The sequence below is a fragment of the Periplaneta americana genome, chromosome 17, assembly GCF_040183065.1.
Source record: "Periplaneta americana isolate PAMFEO1 chromosome 17, P.americana_PAMFEO1_priV1, whole genome shotgun sequence".
NCBI lineage: Eukaryota > Metazoa > Arthropoda > Insecta > Blattodea > Blattidae > Periplaneta > Periplaneta americana.
The window spans coordinates 10,596,334-10,617,591 of NC_091133.1; the positions used below are offsets into that span (position 1 = coordinate 10,596,334).

Consider the following 21,258-nt stretch of genomic DNA (forward strand, 5'->3'; position numbering starts at 1 on the left):
GTTTAATTAGTATAAGTTTTTTTTTAATTGCTACCTTTTAATTGCTGTTATTTGTAAGTAGTTTACCCTTATTATTGTTGGGTAAACTATAAAAACTAAATAAATAAATAAAATAAATGAAAACATGAAAAAGATGTAGCTTATTATTATTCAGTTATACTCCATGTTCTGGAGTTTATCTGGAATTTATTCTTTATGAACTCGTTAGAATGAACGTTGTTTTTGCAACGAGGATTCCAAGTTATTGTAGCACATTTCACTTGCTTCTAACCAGGTGTCGGCCTAACCTAAAAACAAGTCGTCGCTTGAATAATTTCTAATTACAAATCCAAGTCATTTGTAAGCAGAATTAGTAGCCTAATTGTTAAAATTTGGGGTTTGAAAGTTAAATTAATTTCAAATTCGATACCTATTAATTTAAACAATCACACACTATCCACAATATCTGCTTGCACGTTGCTACTTGCTACAAGTTAGCATTCACACGAGGAAAGTGGTGGAGTCAAGTTAATCACGTGACGGTTAAGTGGAGAGACAAGTTGAGGAGTCATCAACTCAAATTCTGCTTGACCGCCAAGTCACAACTTGACTTTCTCGACTATATCACAGGGGAAAGTTGAAGGAAGGTCGACTTGCTCCAAGTACTTGACTCCTGTAAACTCTCCCCGTGTGAATTGGCCTTTAGGGCCGTCCGCTTGAAATGGAGTCTGGAGTGAGACAGTAACACGGCAACAAAAAGCACTTATTATCATCATAGCAGTGATAATTTATGTTTGTTTCGTGTCTCTAGATTTCTATCATTCAGTAGGTTTAGTTATATTACGCTAATACCAGAAATATAATTACCAAATCATTACCAATGAACGTTCAAACCATTGCTTAGACTGTTACTTATTAGTATAACATAAAGTCTCGGTACATTAGTTGTTTTATTTTTCCACGAAAAGTGTGATATTCTTAAAATGTCCATATTGGATTACAAGATTTCTAATTCTTAGTTCCGCCATTTGAATCAAACGTGTTAGGCCTGTATTCATTTTATAGAGTAATCCTGTGTGAAAACGTTTGAATTCAATCAAATCTATCTTTCATCTTACTTGGCATGATTGAAGTGTGGTTATTAAAAAGTGAAATTATAAACAAAAATAAATGTGTAAGTGCGCGTGCAATTGTAATAATGATATGACGATGTAATTATGTTTCAATAATTTAAGGAATAATATGATATAGTCCAGCGCTGTGGAGTTATGGTTAGCATTCCTGACTGTGAACGAGCGGGCCCAGGTTCAAATCCTGGTTTGGGCAAGTTACCTGTTTGAAGTATTTTCCGAGATTACCTCTCAACCCATTATAGGCATCCAACAAGGAAAATTCGGTGCTCAGAAATCAGCAGGCGTGACTGCCTTGCGCAGATGACTTATGCTCCCGTTTCCAGCATGCTCTCAAGCCTACTGCATGCGCGCCGCTAGGAGTCCGAGCTGAGTTTTGTTTGTAGGATACCTATAAGAGCAAGTGCTGGGTAACTTTCGACGCTGGACTCTACACTCATTTTGCTGATATCACTTTCATGTCATTCAGACACATATAATCATAGCAATTGAAAAATTGTCGTAAAATAATCAATTATAATAACATGAATATATTAATACATTAATTTAGTAATAAAGAATATTAAAGTCATTATTATAAAAACGTTTATGTACTTTATGCTCGACCATGCCCAAATGTAGTAATTATATACCTGGTAGCAGACCTTTAATGGACCTCATTAAAGTACACCTACTCATTAAAGGTCAGGTCTTTCAACCAATGACGACTCAGGTTACAACTGTTCAGCCAATGACAGGTCAGCTTTGTACCGTTATAAAACCGCAAGTATCGATTATTCTCGGATATGCAATCGAAAGAGAATTAGCGAAAATCACGGAGGTTGGAAATCCAACTGTCGCAGAAGGTTATGTTCTGTTACTATAATAATTAGCGTTAATTGTAAATAATATTCAAATAAATTCAATTTGTCATCTCGTTTTTCAATGTCTAATTTATTTTTAATGTTATCTCTGTACATTCTTATGGCCTAGCAAAGTCATTGTGAACATCTGTTCCTCGGAAAAAATCAATACTTTCGCGCCTGCGCACATCTCACAACATACGGGACATTGGCCAAGGTCAGATACAAAGAAAATTAATAATATCAAGTTAGAAATATGGTCGAGCATAAAAAGTCGTATGAAACTCGCCTATAATGGTAATTAAGAAGCTCGTATGAAAATTATGAAACTCGCTTACGCTCGTTTCATAAATATCCATACTCGCTTCTTAATTACCTTCATTGTAGGCTCGTTGCATAATGTACTATTAAGTACAGTAGGTCTATACTCTCTGTACTTAAACTGAAAGTAGTTGTTTTTCGTCGAAATTACAGATAGACCTATAATAAACATATTCATATTACTGTGTAACATCATTATTAGTTACAATATCTTTAGAAATTTAAATTAGATATGTAATAGCAATTGAAGTAAGTTTTTCCTCTGTTCAGTTTGTGTCAGTGACTGTTAATTATTACGGAATCTTTTCTTTCAGTTGTGATGGATGTGATCAAGATGGAACCTGATGCTGATCCATTACGTGTTAACACATACGAAATAGGAGAGAATAACACTTTATCAGAGGTAAACTGAAAAGACTCATATGTATTTTGTTTATTTGTTTGTTTAACACTGCAAGAAAAACATACATTTTACACTTTATATTCAGTAGGCTAAATTAAAATTCCACTCTGTATTTGTGTAGTAGGAAGGCGTCATGGTTTGGACTGGCGATATGAAATGCTCGTGGTTGAAGTCTCCACAAGCGTATAGATAATTATACAGTATGAGTCCACACCTGTGGAGTAACGGTCAGCGCGTCTGGCCGCGAAACCAGGTGGCCCGGGTTCGATTCCCGGTCGGGGCAAGTTACCTGGTTGAGGTTTTTTCCGGGGTTTTCCCTCAACCCAATATGAGCAAATGCTGGGTAACTTTCGGTGCTGGACCCCAGACTCATTTCACCGGCATTTTCACCTTCATCTCATTCAGACGCTAAATAACCTAGATGTTGATAAAGCGTCGTAAAATAACCTACTAAAAAAAAAAAAAAATTATACAGTATGAACACTTTGCGTCGGTACCTTTGATATAGCAGGACTGATTTCAATGACTTTCAGACCAGTTTGAGCGTGAGATTCTGCTTTCTTCCTGGAGTTGGCACTGACATCTCAGCAACTAGCAGTCGACACAGCAGAAATATAACACATATAATTAATACATCTAGGTACATTATGTACTCAAATAAAATAAATTGGATCGATGAAATAATAAATCCGTCATTAACTGTAATGTCTAGACTCTAGAGTTCCTTTATAATGAGAGTTGAGACGTAGACCGTAACAACAATTAAAATATGTAATGATTTGATATCGCTGAAAATGGAAAAACAAAACTGCTATGAGAAGTAAAACCATATACCTATATTATATTGTATACAAACATTAAAAGAATTTGATACATAATATTATAATGTATTATATTATTTTATAATATAATTTATTATATATAAAATATAAAAAATTATTATTACAACTAGTTTGTCACTGAGAAATAAGGAAAAGCTGTTAACTTGAATTTATTTGAACCAAAGCATTCCTGGATTATGCAATAAGGTAGGCGATGTTTGGATCCTGTGTCTTAACTCCATTCTCAATTATTATCTTAGCATGTGCTCGATTACACTAACCTCTAGTGCTTGAAAGGGGAATTAAACGCCAGTGCACAGAAAAACAAAACACAGGAAAATTCGCACAGTGTCTATTCTTTGTAATCCCTATTCGCTGGTCTCCACGTAGGAAGAAATTTTTTCATATGAATTTCAACTAGTCTGTGGGAATGGTCCTAACCTTTCATCATGATAGAGAAGTGCAGAGAAACAGTTTGTAATATATTCTGGTCTCAAAAACCAGTTTGAACTGGATAAGGTATCAATTTGCTTACTATACATTATCCTTAGTGCTTGTTGTAGGATCTTCCACCTCTGCAGTGGGTAAGGTGGTATTAGGCCAACAGTCAGTTCTTAAGCGTTGTTTAAATTAGGAATTTTTGCCCATGGATTAGTATTGCTACTATTATTACGCTAATAGCTGTGGAAGTTCAGAGTTGCTAATCTCATGTTGTTCTTATGTTTTATGGATCATAATAATTTATATTTTCAGAAATAGACGATTATTTTGAGTCAGTAGTTACCTAAATATCTGTTAAGAGTGAAATGTTGTAAGGTTGCTGTAATTATTCCGTAATTGTCATCTCTGTAGCAAATTTAGATCAACCTTGGATATGTTGTGAGCGATAATTTGCTTTTACTTTGCTCACATGACATTTTTCTTATAATTTCTGAGGTATAATTGAAGTTACCCGATGTCTTCCCTGATGTTCCACAATAATAACCTCATTTCACTTTATTGATCACCATGGATGAATTACGTGGTGCCAATTACTGACTAGTAAAATAGTGACAATGAAATAGGTGGAAGAGCTTAGAAGTATGTTGTTGAAGTCCAGGTACTGATATGGATCACTTTGTAAACGAGAGATATGGGTGAAGTCTTAATTCAATATGGCAGTCTTTCAGAGTTATTAAGAATGCTGTAGAATAAGAAAATAACCAAGTAGGATAAATGTAGAGTTTGAGTTTTATGCATTTTTTATTTAGCTTGTGAACACATTTATAGAAAATATATTTAGAACTGATACCTATCAATGGTAGACCTACTCTTTGTTAACAATGGACACTACAGATATGGATTTGTAAATGTATTGCAGTTGGGAAATATCTCCTTTATTGCAGGGGATTTATTTATTTGATACTATTATTTTATCCCTGATTGAGACTCTGGCTGATAAATCATTACTTCACGATATGTGTCAGAGGAAGAACCAATTGTTTGCATGCATCTGGAGTCTGATTACTGAACTGTGTTACTAGTCAGCGATGTGTGCAATGGAGGAGAAAAGGAACTCGCCACCTTATCCCATTATCTTCTGGCTTAGTTTCCTCATGAGCGATGCCTTATTGGAGCCACGTATGAGGTTTCAACCAATTTTCGGACGTTTTACTGTATTGCAGATATTTCTAGAATTGGTCAGTATACAGATTAGGCAAGAAGAAAAATTTGGATATTTGAAAGAATTAAATATTGATTCAGTTTTAGAGAAAATTCAAAGTTATAGACAGAAATGTAAATCTTCTATACTCAGGATGCCTAGAACAAAGATACCAAGCCAAGCACTAAATTAGCACCCTTTAGGAACAAGATCTTTGGGCCATCTGCTCAAACAATGGAGTGAGATCGTAACAGGCCACCAAGCTTAATATGTGATGGGAAGAAGAAGATATTTGTAGTACAGAAGATATTATTAATTATTAACGCTTGCTTTGTGACGGAATAGCTTAGAATATTCAATTTTAAATATGTATCAACATTATTATAAGGTTTTTCACGCCATAGTCGTCAACAGATTCTGCAGTCCGGCTGTTAATATTATGAGACTTGAATGTAATATAGAGTTCCTGTGGATAGGTTACAAGCCTGTCGCACAGTAGTCCAGTGGTAGGGCTGCTACCTTAATAGCCTTCTGGACAGGCGTTTATATGGCATTTCCTCCTCATTTTTTTTTTAACACTAGCTCGACCGGTCCTCACTTACAGTAGCGAGGCATGGACAATCAGAAAAGCTGATGAGCAAAGGCTGACAGTGGAAATGAGGTTCATGCGACGAACAGCAGGATGCTCTTTGCTGGAACACCGTAAAAATGTGGACATTGCAGGAACTCAAAATGGATCCTATAGTTAATTTTGTTCAACAATATCGACTTCAGTGGAAAAAACATGTCGAAAGGATGGATCGCACTAGATGGCCTAAACAGATTCTTACTTATGTACCAAGAGGAAAGAGGAAATTGGGAAGACCACGAAAGCACTGGCATGAGACCGTAACAGATCCTGTAGGGTCTAATAAGTGAAGGATATGATTATGATGATTTTAAGGTTTTTAAAGGCCAAACTATTGCATGTTGTATCAACCATTAGGTTGGATGTTTTCCAGGGGCATATATTGCAGATGTTCAAGGTGTGCGCTGGACACCCTGTAAATTTGGTAATCTCATTTGTTATTTTAAGTTGTTTTATATAATGCAACAATAATTTTAATTTATCACAATTTAAATGCGTGGTAATCTCATTGGAAGTTGACGTATATAGTTCAAGACTAATTTTAATTCATTACCATTTAAATATTTTAAATGCCTGCTGGTTGAATGTGCACACCATCCCCAGAACGGCTTTCGTTTTATAACATACGCTCTGCCTGACGAAGTGGGATGAGTTCTGGTCTGGTTGTCCTGTCCGTACAAAAGAACATCCCCTGCTGAGAGTTACTGCTATAATTCTCTGCGCACGCAAGGTGGCATGGTGGGGATACTCGCTTCTCTCAAGCTCGCAGGTCGCCCTGTATACAGGCAGATCAACTTGTCAATAGCGTTACAAAATATTGTGTTTGACGCGTGTGTTTACTGTTTGTGTGAGTGAATTTACTGTGTTTAGGTTTTACTAGGGTTCATAGTTGTGTGCCAGCGCGGGTGAACAATTTAAATTACTTATTTAATGATAATAGCACTTGGAAATGTAAACTGTAAAAGATCTTTTGCAAAAGCCATTCTCTTCTCGCCCACTAGGAGAGAAATTACATATAGTGAATAAGGGTAGACCTACCCCGCCACTTCCGAATTTAGTGCAACAATATAAAACAAAAAGCGAATAATACACTAGACATTTTTCTATTTCACAATATGAAATTGTAGATTAGTTAGCGGGTTGTGGAACTTCAAACAGGTTATTTTGCTGGCCATGGGTATTGTTTGATCATAAATAATGCAATTTTGAATAACGTTATTTGTAGTTGCCTCCTTTTTCCGGCATTTGGATGGCAGCCATTGAAACAAGGTGATTAATTTTTAAGAAGTTGTGGTGCGAGTACTTTGAATAATATTTAAATGTCATTTTCTTTTAATTTTATGTCATTTTTCCTTTAGTTTAAGGGCATTTTAATGATCATTTTAAGTAGATTTTTAGATCATCAACATCCGCCCCATAGTTATTATTTATAAATAATACTAAATTATATATTAAAAATGGCAGTTAATGTTGACCCGTTATTTCACTTAGGCCTATAATAATTGTGCGAGATAGACCAACTATATATTTTTAACAGAACACCCAAACGCCACTGATATTTTCAATGCTTGGCTTTTTATGTGTTTTATAATTCCACATTGGTATTGTCCTGAGTAGGTAATCAAATATCCTTGTCGAAAAAAATATTTACACAAACGTAGTACAATATAAAGCAGATTCTTTTATACGAATTATAGTATGTAAATTATTTTCGGAAGGAATAACTGGCTTAATGTCAGACATTACCTGTGCCTTTTATGGTCTAGTTCCTATTCTGCCTTTTGTATTCTTTTTTGATTTGTTGTCAGTGTTGAAAGAATTGGTCATTTTCTGCCATATGGAACCAGATAGAAGATTGTTATACATAAATTCAAGTTTGAAATAGCTAAATAAGTTTATCCATGATGTTTTTATGTTCTGTAGGAAGGGAATTTATATCATCTGGAAGTGACAGACCTGAAGACAGAATACGTGGACCACAGCTGTGATCTCAAATCAGAGATAAAAGTTGAAGACACTCCAGTGCCTATCAGCTTTCCTGTGGTGAAGTCTGAAGTTGATGTAAGTGGTTTACTGTCATTATGCAGATATCCCAGTAGTGCATTTTTAACTATGTCTTGAATAGCATTAACTGTTTTCTTTCTTTCAATATTTACTAAATTTGGCAACTTTGATTTTTAGATTTTAAATAGATTAATAATCCACAAATATATAATTCTGGTGGTAACAGAGAATTATGTCAAATGCACGGAAAATGTTGCGTCTAGGAACGCGATTTCGTTTGGATTGTACAAAGCTCTTCTTTTGTTGTACTGGTCTAGCAATTGGTATATTAGACATTGAATGATACATACGAACTGATGTAGCATAGGTTTATTCAAAACTCACAAAAGATTTGAAAGTCTTCTAAGACCAGATGCACACAGAATCACACGCAGTGCGATGTGACGTTTTGCTTTGTAGTGTCTCTCAACGCCTAGTGGCAGCTTAACATGATCTGCTCGTAACTACTGATTTGCTGACTGTGTGGATTTGGAAAGCTCGCCTAGGCTAAAAATGTCTTCAATGAAAGAGATCTGTCTATATGATTAATTTTCTCTATTGTATGTAGTTATTACTTCCTAAGGATGCCTAATACGCCTAAAAATCTGTACAATTGAAAGGTCTTATAATTAAATACTACTAATGTAATGCACAAACGTAATTTTGTATTTATGTTTATGACTACTGCATGAGCCACAATAAAGAAAAATATATTAAATCAATAATGAATGATAGTATCAGTGGCGTAGCGTCAATGTAAGCTAAAAAGCTTAGCTTCCCCAATTAATAATAATTTCATAATAAACCTGCAGTTTATGAAGAAAATTATTTATTAATTTTAATAGAATTTATATTTACGCGTTAAATATTGTGATGCGGCAGCTCAGGATGATTTGTGATGCAGCAGTAAACAAGAAGCCTGCACACACCAGCTTCCAAGCAGACCGGTTTCTTCTGTGTAATCCACCCCGCAGATTTTCCATCCCTTCCTAAGCTACCCTAGTTGCAAGGCTCGCAGAGAAGCTAGCTTTAACATTTAAAATAAGTAGTTTCCGAGTTATCCCTTTTCGTCAGTTGTGTTCAGTTGAAGTGTTAGTGTGCATTGTGGCTGATATAATAAATAATGAGCGAAATAACAGTTCCTGGCACTAATTTACTTGAATTTTTTTTTAGGACAATTGTATTAACAAGACTGACTTACGAACAAAAGTGTGATTTAAAAAACAAATGACCGACTCCCTTGCTGTCAATGAAGGACGCAACCAAAAGACAGACGCATACTTACGTAATGATACTAATATTGTGATTTCTCTAAGTATGACAGGGAGTGAGCTAATGTTATACGTATACGTGTCTATTTGTTAAGAGATATGTGTAAACCGTGAAATCATATTTTATTACGTATCATTTCAGGTCATGCCTTATTGGTGTTACTTACGATGTTCCAACCAATCTTCGACTGCTGACTTGAAATTGACTATTATTTATTTTAAGACTGTATTTTTGTAATACGTTTTCTCATATTGCATGAAAGACAACTAGAGTTAGCTTCCCCTGCTCAAAATTTCATGCTACGCCACTGGATAGTATGGAGCAGAGAAGTGGACCTACTACAAATTAATAGTATTATTATTATTATTATTATTATTATTATTATTATTCACCTGGTGCTTTCGTCTCATTTGCAATTTCTCACATTTTTTTTTAGAAACCACATTATTGTGATATTGTTTCAAAAATTGTACAGAACATATTTTTGCTTTACTAAATCAACTAATTTATCCGCATCGAGCTCCATTATGAATAAAGTGTAATACACAACAATAGTATCTGTAGATAGTGAAAGTGTGCAATCATGGCCGTGGCTATTAACATATGCGCAATATGCTACAGGCATCAGATGGTCTGCTCACGACCAACTTCAAGCAGTCATCCAATGTTATCTCTCCGTGTCTCCTTGCGACCGTCTCGCTACGTCCGATTCTGTGTGCACCACATTATAAGAAATCAATGGGAGACAAGTACCATCAGACAAAATGTCGCGTCGCACAGCGCTGCATCGCATCTGATTCTGTGTACACCCGGCCTAAGTTTGTTAAGAAATGAATTCATAACAAAATAATAATAATACAGGAGTAAAGGAGTTGGTTTTATCCTGGTATATATAAATCTGTGAATATTCGTCACACTGTTGAGTATCTCATCTGTCCCCTCACAACTTGATTCACAAATTGATTCACACTGCATTCTGAATGTTCTGTATTCCATATATTTTTTAAATTTATTGGACTTATTGTTATAAAATCAGCATTAATACCGTTTGTTTACGGACTTTGAACTGCCATAACATTCTTTATCTTTCACAAAACTTCTTTCTTAATATTTTACTATCTTTTACAATGATGAAAAATTTCATATTCTATACCTTAATCGATTTCGAGTTATGAATCTTGTCAAGCCATTGTAACATTCTGTGTTACATATCGTTTTATAATAAATTTGATTAAGGTGAAATGGCATGTGTGAAGACAAGATCTTTATTTTCTACTATCTTATCTGAAAAGAAGAAGTTTTATTAGAGAGTTTGCATTTTTAGAAGATGTGTAACTTTCAACAATGATATGCACAGTGAAATGTATTGATGTGTTAATATATAATATGTCATTGTTTGTTTGCATTAAATTTGTAACAAATTGTGATTACGTATTTTTTATCACAATTACACATAACATGCACAATTTTTTAAGGTTGAAATTCGATTCCACTGTGTCTCAATAGAGGCAGTTAGCCTGAATTTAAGGCTATAAGGATGTATGAAGGATATAATTCAATGCAGTTTGAGGGAACTAATTCGATCTTGTATAGAAGTCATTACAACCTGACTGAAAAATTAGATTGGATTCACTAGGTTTGTGCTTTGACGTGTCTGACATAGAAAAACAATGACACAGATGGCCAACTGAAGCTCTCTTCATTATTTACTCGCTTTTCCAGGAAGGTTCGTTCGATGTGGACAGAGTTCAGCAGAAACAAAAAGTAGAAGTGTCTTCACAAGAGGATGAAGTGTTGACTGAGAGGTGAGTGTACTGTGCTGGTTTTGCTTCTTCCATTCTTTCAGTACTTCATTTAATGATGACGTAAGAAATAAGTTTTATAATATGTGATGCCGTTTGGTATCTACTGTTTGTTTGTGGTTATTCTTATTAAGAGGGTGAATTTGGTAATTAGTAAACTATAAAAGATACTTGAATTATTTTCTGCATACTAGTTCTGGCCATTATATTGCTACATACGAATTACAACTAGAACCTGTAATTAATCACGTAAAACATTATCGGAACAACTGGATAAATCACCTACTTCGCATGCGTAGAGATAGAATCCCAAAAGTCATGCTCCACTATCGTCCAAATGGGAAGAGATCTCTCGGTCGTCCAAAGAAGTACTGGATTGAAAATTCAACTGTGAGATCGTAATGGGCCATATGGCCTAATACTTGAAGAGAAGAAGAAGAAAAAGATATTGCTACATACATGCAAATTTCAAAGGTGTGGTGCAAGTAATAGGATTATCATGTAAATTTTGTGTTACTGTTTTGATTGTATAATTGCTATCTTGTGCTACAATTTCACAGCTTTTTGTCTCAAAGTAGCTTATGGCATGGTAAAACATAATTGGTATTTAGTTTCCAGAAGCTCTAATTATGTTTTGAATTAAAATTTATTAAATTTCATCACTTCGAAGTTAAAAAAAAAGAAGAGGTCTTGCATATTAGGAAATTAAAAATTTTTAAACCAAATCGCACTTTGCACTTCACAAAAGTGATCGCCAATTATCAGATATTTGAATACACTGGAATAGCAAAAAAAGTTTCAGAACAAAATGTCAATAAATGTGGATGCATATAGATTTTGAAGAAATGAAAGTGTGAAAAAAATTTAAGCCGAGAAAATAGTCATTGAGGTTTAGAACATGAAAATCTGACCTATTAATCAATTCAGCGTTATTAGAACTGTCGTGCCTTGTAGGATGTGCCCTCTCTTATCTTAACAGCTTGCTCTTGCCATTTTCACACAGTGACAAGCCTTATAATACAGCACCTTCAACTTAAGACGCAACCCTGGTCATGGCGGGTGGGCGGGTGATAGACCATTCTCTATAGTGGGAAAATCAAGTGTTGTTGTGCGGCGGCAGGCAGCCAGATGAGCAGGCGGATAGGCTGGTATTTCAGCGGTGTTGTGCGACCCGGCATGCAAGTAGTGTTAGTTTATCTTCCGTAAGGTGTGAACGTGTTTGGTCAGTTTCAGTTTTCATTTAACGTGTTTGGTGAACTATGCTCTGTTCAAGTTTAAATTTATTATGGTGTTTACCACCATGTGACTTTCATCTTTGGGGTATGTTAAAACATAAAGTGTATGTCAACAATCCTCATACAATAGAGGAACTTCAAGAAAATATTTGGGCCGTGATCTCCAGCATTTCAAGACAAATTATATCGCTTATTTCAGCATCTTCTTCGCCAGTGTAAGCGTTGTATTGAAGATGGTGTAAGTAATTTTAAACATCATATGTCTTAAGGTAAGGAAGTAAACACCATTAAATTAATTTTACGGAAGATAAACTAACACTAAATACAGATCGAAAGAATGCATGCCGGCCCACTTATCAGTTCAATTACCGCACAACGCTATTGGGTGTTACCAGTTGAGAGTACTGCTTCCCTGCCAGTGCCTGGATTGCGTCTTCAGTTGAAGGTGCTGTAATTTGCTCTTGCTGAATTCTTTGCTTTGCTGATTCTGTGAGAGTCCCTCGATATTGCCAGAATATTCTTGCTGCTTTCTGTGTTTCTGTTACAATATTTGTCACTCCAACATTAAAGTCAGACACAGCTTGGGCGACTGCAATTTCCACACGCCTTCCTGAACCAAATCCTTCTTTTGGACACTTCTGTCAGATCATAGAGTCCAAGCTCTCATTTGCTTTCATCGTTCAGCTTGAAACACATCTCTGGAGCAATGCAGTTAATGCCAATCTTGATTCATGGCATGATCTGAGACAAATATGCCTCTTTGAAATGTGTTCCGACAGTTTCTGTATGAGGTGGTGTTTGTGTTCCTTCAGCCATGGCTCACAGTTAAAAACACCATGAGCTCTTAGCAAGTGGACATTAACTATGTTGTCGCTCGAAGTTCATTGAAATGCTCTGCGGGCTGTTCCATATGAAATCGGACAAAATTTCAGAAAATTTGACCTTGCATTTAAAAAAAAAGAAAGTTTTTTCTGTCATTGAAAGGCCTTCACTGGACAAGCCTAATGATGGGTTAAATATCCCCAACTAGTATTACTTTTCATTTTATAGAGCGTCAAATTTATCGTACTTTCGTAAAATTCTTAGTTTTGGAAGAACATTGCTCAGAGACATTTAGTGGCAAGATTTTCAACGGCATCTCTTTTTAAAGCAGACTCAGAGAGTAATATAATGACTTTGGAAGGATTTTTTAAAATTATTATTCACTTGACTAGACAGATTTATTTATATTACTTTTTTCTTGACGAAATAGCTAAAAAATAAAAATACGACAATATGGGTGACTTAATATGGAATAAAACACAGTTTCCAGATCCAACATTTTCTTTGGGCAAGGGTGGAAGATAAAGAAAAGAATTCTCATTGTGGATTTCTTCACCGCATGGCTCCATCCCACAGCAAGCTGAGCGTGCATGTAGTTGGCCAACACTAGCAGCTCGTAAGTTTCGTCATATGGGTAGTTCACGCATTCGAAAACAACTCGAAATAAAAGATGTATTTCTCTGAATACTAAAATAATTTTATACAGTATTACATAATCACTACACTAACTTGTTACTGTTTACTGATTGTTACGATTGGTATAATTCTTGCTTTTAAGACAATACTTAATCACTATTTTACCTTAATATAGCAGTTTTTTTAATTTACTGCAACACAATAAAGGAAAATTCTCAAACATTGGAATTGAATGATCACTGTCACCTTGTGATAATATACACAGAATATTGACTAGTGGGTCACTTATTCGTCTCATTCCTTGTGTTCTGACAACACACCAGCTGTTTCAAGACCACTCAAAGCCAGCTGATAAGAATATTCTGGCTTCTCTCACATCACCACATGATGCTGCAGGGAGAACGTATTTTTATAGCGAGATTTGAAATATTTATTTTAAGGCTTTTCACTTAAAATAGCTTTTAAAAACAATTGTATGATTTGTGTCTCAATAATAACTAATATTATTGTATTTTATATCCATACTTTTTTGGTGGTAACATATTATAAATCACCTTATTCTTCACAAGTGTTCGTTTCTTTCCCGGAGTAACATTAGAATTATCATCACGACACAGAAAAAAAAAAACACTACATTTTGCTGCAGATTCTTGAAAGAGGATCTGTTACGATTCTCAATTCTCTTTACTTTGAATAAGAGTGAACAGCATTCTTACATTTTCTTATCAAACCATATTGTGACTTTTAATTCAAAACAATAATGTAACTTTTTATTGTCACAACAATAATCACTTTCTTTAATTGAATTTAAACACTCCCGTCAACAATGGGATTTCCACTCCACACAGCAACACAGTATTCGTTATTGCACTCCACAGACAATGACAATTCACTTGGACTATTGAGAACAACAATGTACTCCTAATCTCAACTAACGTTCACAAAGCACTATTTACAAACAAAAGTGTCAGTTCTCAGTTCATAGTTCGTTTGCCTTGGCTAGTTCTTCTAGCTCATTCACTCAAGTTCACAGTATATCGAACAGTATATCCAGAGACAGTCCACTGAACTTCGAACTCAGGTCCCCCAACTGCAGTCCAGTGAACTTCGAACTCAGGTCCCCCAACTGCGGTCCACTGCACGTCAAACCAAAAACTCCGGTTACGCCGCACTTGCCAGGACGCTCCCACAGTTGCGGACACACTCAAGTCAAACTCCGGTCTCGAAGCTGGCTTCACTGCTACACAAGACTGACTGGCTTGCTGACCAAAAACTGAACTCTCTTCTCCTCGCGTCCTGTATTTATTACTAAATTACACATTCTCGTCTTTTCGATTTCGAGACGTTTCGTTACAACAACCGCATAACTTTTCGAAACTTCCAGCTTCCCCCTCTTGCTTCGCGCTGGCCAGTCTTCCTTTACGTCCATCGCAGTCGGTTTTCTTCGCCACGTGCCACGCCGCCTCCTCGCGCCCCCCTCTCTTCTGCCGGACGCGCACGAATTTCCCCGAAGTGACGAGAATATTCGGCCTGCCGTCACAATATTTTCGAAGAATTTTCCTTTCAATATTTGCGCAATACACTGTTTTGTCTTCTCATTTCGACTGGATGCATGTAATGATAGCATTATGAAACAGAAGTTTCTTTTTCATAATTTCAGGCATTGTAATGCATTCTGTGTCCTTCATTACTTTGGATATCGGTGTAATTTCTGGTGTGCATTGATCACACTTTATTTTCTCATTGGTGGTGATATACGCATTGACATAAACTTTCTTATTTTCTTCTTCCAAAAATTTTTCAGATATTCTGCCCTCTTATTTTCATTTGCTTTTACTCTCACCCTGTAACATGTTTGCTTCTCAGATGATGTAAGGGGCATTTTCCTATGAAAATGAAAACAGGGGCTTGATAATCTTAATTTAATGTCTGATTAATAAAAAGTGTTATAAAAATCATTAATAAATATAAATAACCAATGTTAGATTTATACTTTATTGTATTTAATGTAGATTTTGATGTTTCATGTCACAAATGTTACTTTACATTCACATACCTAAGTTTTACTAAAGCATGAGTAACTTATGTGACATTTTGTGATATAAGGGTTAATTCTGACATACCCTCAAAAGATCCGCATTTAATTTCTTGTATTAATTTTTATGAACTCAGAACACATAACTTAAAATATTTTAAAATAATGGTTTTTGACCAGATTATTTGTAATTATGGTAACATATGTGAAGTGCAATAAACATAGTCACCCGATTTTGAAAACTTTATGTGAAATAGCAGCTAAACTGTGAGTATTTTAGACATTCCATTATCTTAACTGTTTTCATAAAGGTTTGTTATTGCTAACTTAAGAAGTAAAAATATTATACCAATGCAGACAGCTTTCAGAAATCATAATCTTTGTATGGTAACTTAAGTGACATAAAACATTGGGGACAAATTTCATTCATAAATTATATATGCATGTTTTAATTAAATACTATACTGCTTCATTGGATTTATTTGACTGATTCTTATATTTTTACTTAATATTAAAAAAACTTAAAAAATGTCACTACTGATAGAAATTTATACCAATGTATTGTGAACTATGTTAGGCGGACAGGTAACTTACGTGACAGTTTGCTTCTTTACAAATGTTCTAAACCAAAATAAATTATAATATCTGTTGTTTACTGCTGGGATATTTTTATCCAATTTATGCTATAATATACATTTCTTATAAAGTTAGAATTGCTGCATTTGAAAGGAAGTAATTTTTAAGGGACATCACGTGCAGACTTTAACTTAGAATGACCCAAATATTGGAATTGTTTGTTGTGACATATTAGCGTGTGCTAGAATTTCAAGTAATTTATTTCTGTTAACTTTGTCGATTGCATTTCTGAAATGTACGAAAGCGATATGAGTTTTTCCCCTATGTTTCTCCACCAGAATTTTTAGTGTGAAATAGCCATCACAACAGGACCTGCCCTTGCGGAAACCATTCTTCTCGTCACTAATTTTGTCCGAATAGTTTATTCTTGATTATATTTGTATAATTTTTTTACTTGGTTATTTAAGGACGCTGTATCAACTACGAAGTTATTTAGCGTCGATGGGATTGGTGATAGCGAGATGGTATTTGGCAAGATAAGGTCGAGGTTTCGCCATAGATTACTTGATATTTGCCTTATGATTGGGGAAAACCTCGGAAAAACCCAACCAGATAATCAGCCCAAGCGGGAATCGAACCCGCGCCTGAACGCAACTCCGGATCGGCAGACAAGCTCCTTAGCCGACTGAACTACGCTGGTGGCGTATAAATTTTGTATTCAGAATTTAAGAAACTAATGCCTCGTTACTTTTCACAATTTTTAAAGTGACCTTTCTTCAGTTAGTTTATCCATCGTGATAGCACAGTCTAGTATATACAGTCACGAAGCTTGAGTTGTGAGGGTAGTAGGAACAATAGACTGTGCAGGTACTATTTCGCATTGTCTGTAATGAGCCGATAGTAGCGATCCTAGTGGTTAGCAACTATCTATGGTTGCATTTTTACTATGTATTGACTGTATATACTACACTGTGGTGATAGCTTTAGTTTCTGTATTATTTAAATATGTTACTTGTAATCTTTTCCTTGTCTTGAGTCCATTTGTTTTGAAAACATCTAGTTTAGCCATGTTACATTGGAAATGCAATTATTTGAACTGTCTCTCTTGTTTCATTACGTAATTGTTTGAGAATCTTAAACATTTTGGGTTGTAATCTTGTTATATAATGTTCTGAATGTTACACAATATTTTTTCCACTTTTGTTTTTGATTTTTATGAACTTCTTCTAGCTATTTCTCTTTTTTTCGGTGATATTCCATTTTTTTGGGGGGGGGGAGGTTGCAAGAAATCTTTTTCATTTTTAAGTTAACCTCTGCTTTGTATTCTGTATTCTAGTGGTCAACCGTAGATGTCGGCCAGATGTTCCAAATTGTGGAATTAGTAGTAAGTTTCCCTTTTTATCTGCAGTGAATTGTTTAATGTTTTCATCCCATGATCTTAAGCCTTTCCTTCGAATTCATTTTGCCTTGGTATTCAGACTTTTCTTTGCAGCTTCGTATAATATATTTCGAAGACGTTGCTATTTATCTACAATATCTTGGCCCTCTGGTGTTTGCTTATTTAAACGTTAGTGCTAAAGACACAATATGCTTGACTCTATTAAAAAGCTTACTTTATAAAAAATGTATCCTTTATTAGCATTTGTTGTACATTTACATTTTTTTTATCATTTGGGTGGTTCAAATATTGTATTTACTGCCAAGTGGTGGTCTGATTCAATTTTAACTCCTGTGAATACTTTACAATCTAGGACCATATCTGCAAGTTTCTTATTTGCACACTATATATTCAATAATGGATCGTTGATTTCTAGCTGACAACGTAAATTTATGAGCGTCCTTATGTGCGAACATTGTATTCATTATTCTTAACTGGTTATAAACCACAAAATCAATCAATCGTTCAACAAATTTTATTGCAGTGTTCTCCATGTGTTCCGACACATCTGTCTATTTTATTATTGCCAATTCGACTACTAAAATGTCCCATCAAGAGAATTATATCTAATTTCTTAATCTTATCAGTAGGTGTAATGTTCTGCAAATTTTGATAAAATGTATTGCTTTCATCTTATTCTTCCTCAATTGGGCCTTATACACGTGTAATTCTCATGTATCGTCTATATAGTTTTAAACTTAGCTGAATTATTCTTTGATTCCAGTATGTGTAATTTATTGATTTGGGTTTTATATGTATCGTAATCATTACTCCTTGTGCTCTAACATTTCTCTTCACTCCACCGTAAATTTGGACGTAACTCTTTGTTTCTTTTTGATACTTGGAGCTTCCTTTCTGTTTCTGAAGTAACTGCAATTAATGTACCCTTTGAATTTAAGATGTTATCTAGTATTTTTTTTTTGTGGTTGATGCTCTGAACAGCCAAAGTGACTACTTTCATTTTATTTCTCTTTTTCCAATTCTTGTCCATTCTTTGTCCATGATCTGTACTATCTGTCCCATTATTTAATAATTTATTTATTTAATCTGACAGGATTAAGGCCATAAGGCCTTCTCTTCCATCCTACCAGATAGCACATATAAATACAAAAAAGAAATACAAACACTGATGAAAATAATGCAAATTAAGTTAAAGCCCTATAGAGGGTCAACAGAGTCAAAAGAACACTATAGAGCTCTCATCGAAAAAAGAAAGAAAACTGAGATAGCAATTATGATAGTGATAACTAATAATAATAATAATAATAATAATAATAATAATAATAATAATAATAATAATACTTACTGGCTTTTAAGGAACCCGGAGGTTCATTGCCACCCTCACATAAGCCCGCCATTGGTCTCTATCCTAAGCAAGATTAATCCAATCTCTACCATCATATCCCACCTCCCTCAAATCCATTTTTATATTGTCTTCCCATCTACGTCTCGGCCTCTCCAAAGGCCTTTTGCCCTCCGGCCTCCCAACTAATACTCTATATGCATTTCTGGATTCGCCCATACGTGCTACATGTCCTGCCCATCTCAAACGTCTGGATTTTATGGTCCTAATTATGTCAGGTGAAGTATACAATGCGTGCAGCTCTGTGTTGTGTAACTTTCTCCATTCTACTGTAACTTCATCCCTCTTAGCCCCATATATTTTCCTAAGAACCTTATTCTCAAATACCCTTAATCTCTGTTCCTCTCTCAAAGTGAGAGTCCAAGTTTCACAACCATACAGAACAACCGGTAATATAACTGTTTTATAAATTCTAACTTTCAGATTTTTTGACAGCAGACTAGATGACAAAAGCTTCTCAACCGAATAATAACACGCATTTCCCATATTTATTCTGCGTTTAATTTCCTCCTGAGTGTCATTTATATTTGTTACTGTTACTCCAAGATATTTGAATTTTTCCACCTCTTCGAAGGATAAATCTCCAATTTTTATAGTTCCATTTCGTATTATATTCTGGTCACGAGACATAATCATATACTTGGTCTTTTCGGGATTTATGTACTTCCAACCCAATCGCTTTACTTGCTTCAACTAGAATTTCCGCGTTTCCCCTAATCGTTTGTGGATTTTCTCCTAACATATTCACGTCATCCGCATAGACAAGAATGTGATGTAACCCGTTCAATTCCAAACCATCTGTGTTATCCTGAACTTTCCTAATGGCATATTCTAGAGCGAAGTTAAAAAGTAAAGGTGATAGTGCATCTCCCTGCTTTAGCCCGCAGTGAATTGGAAAAGCATCAGATAGAAACTGGCCTATATGGACTCTGCTGTAAGTATCGCTACGACACTAATGATAATAATAATAATAATAATAATAATAATAATAATGATGATGATGATGATGATGATGATGATAATAATAATACATATTAATTGTCAATTTTACAACAGCATGGTTACAATATTTACTAAATGTAATGGGTTAGGGCGAAGTTGTGCAACCTGATAGGTGTTCAACAAGCAATTCCATGAACTAGAATGTGATTTTTTAATTTAAATTTGAATTTTGATATTATGCGACAGTCTCTGACATGGTCAGGGAGAGAATTCCAGAGGCGTGGAATAGATATGCTGAAAGATGATGAGTAGAAGGATGTTCTGTGCAGAGGAATAGAGAGAAGGTACATGTTCCGGGTTCGAGGTGGTGAAAGGTAAACAAAACGAGATGCTAGGTAAGAGGGTGTGGAGATGTGGATGATTTTAAATAGTAATAAGAGAGAGTTGAAGAGTCTTCTTTCTTTAAGTGGACTCCAAGACAAAAATTCTAGTGACGGTGTTACATGATCGAATTTTCTAATGTTACAAACGAAACGAACGCAGATATTGTGAACACGCTGTAGTCTATGGGCAAGATCAGTATTTAGATTCGTGAATAGAGAATCGCAATAATCGAAGTGGGGCATCACTAAAGTTTGGATCAGGTTCTTTTTTAGGCTGAGAGGTAAAACGTTGGTTAAGTTTCTGAGGGAATGAATTATGTTATCTATCGTGCAAGACTTGCAAGCATATATATTTAACCTCCCAACTGGTTGCTAGCCAGGAGGGGGCACGTCCAGTGAAGAAGTGCCATCTTATAGCTTCTGGACTAGCTCTTAAATACTGCATATTGATAGTACGGTTATTTCGCCATTGCTCGCGTCATTTTTGAAAGCAGGTTGCGCCCACGGGTAGGTTCAGGTTGAGAAATGGATAGGAGAGCTTATTGAATTAATTTCACTGTCCCTTGCAATCCTTATTATATAATCATATATATTCAATGATATTTAAGAAATAGAGTACATAAGGTCTAGCCCAGGAGTCGTCATCTCAGTGCACTATGGTGCAGGGACAGTTTGCTCGCGAGCTCAGTTCTATCCCTTAGACATCAACGGTGCAGCAGAAGGTGGGGGAAGGCATCGGGTGATGGCAGTGGAGTCCGTTCACTTGTTCAACTCTTTTAATCAGTCTCTAATAATCATAATAAACACGGAAGAAGCACGTACTTAATTTATTTTAAGAGGAACTGTGTAATAAGTAAACCACTTCAGTTTAAGACAAGAAACAATATGTATTTTTCCGTCATGTATTGTATCGGTTTTGAAATTAAATAGTTCTTTTTTTATATT

General features: G+C 35.2%; 1 protein-coding gene across 6 annotated transcripts in view; it reads left to right on the plus strand.

The window, feature by feature from the left end:
- LOC138693101 (zinc finger protein ZFP2-like) overlaps positions 1-21,258 on the plus strand; it is a 76,279-nt gene that overhangs the window by 44,430 nt on the left and 10,591 nt on the right. For 2 of the 6 annotated variants that reach the window (XM_069816731.1, XM_069816724.1), the window contains exons 2-4: positions 2,587-2,675; positions 7,690-7,827; positions 10,804-10,886. In XM_069816731.1, the coding sequence (XP_069672832.1) occupies positions 2,587-2,675; positions 7,690-7,827; positions 10,804-10,886 (310 nt within the window). The other 4 variants (XM_069816726.1, XM_069816725.1, XM_069816728.1 and 1 more) reach the window with 4 other exon arrangements.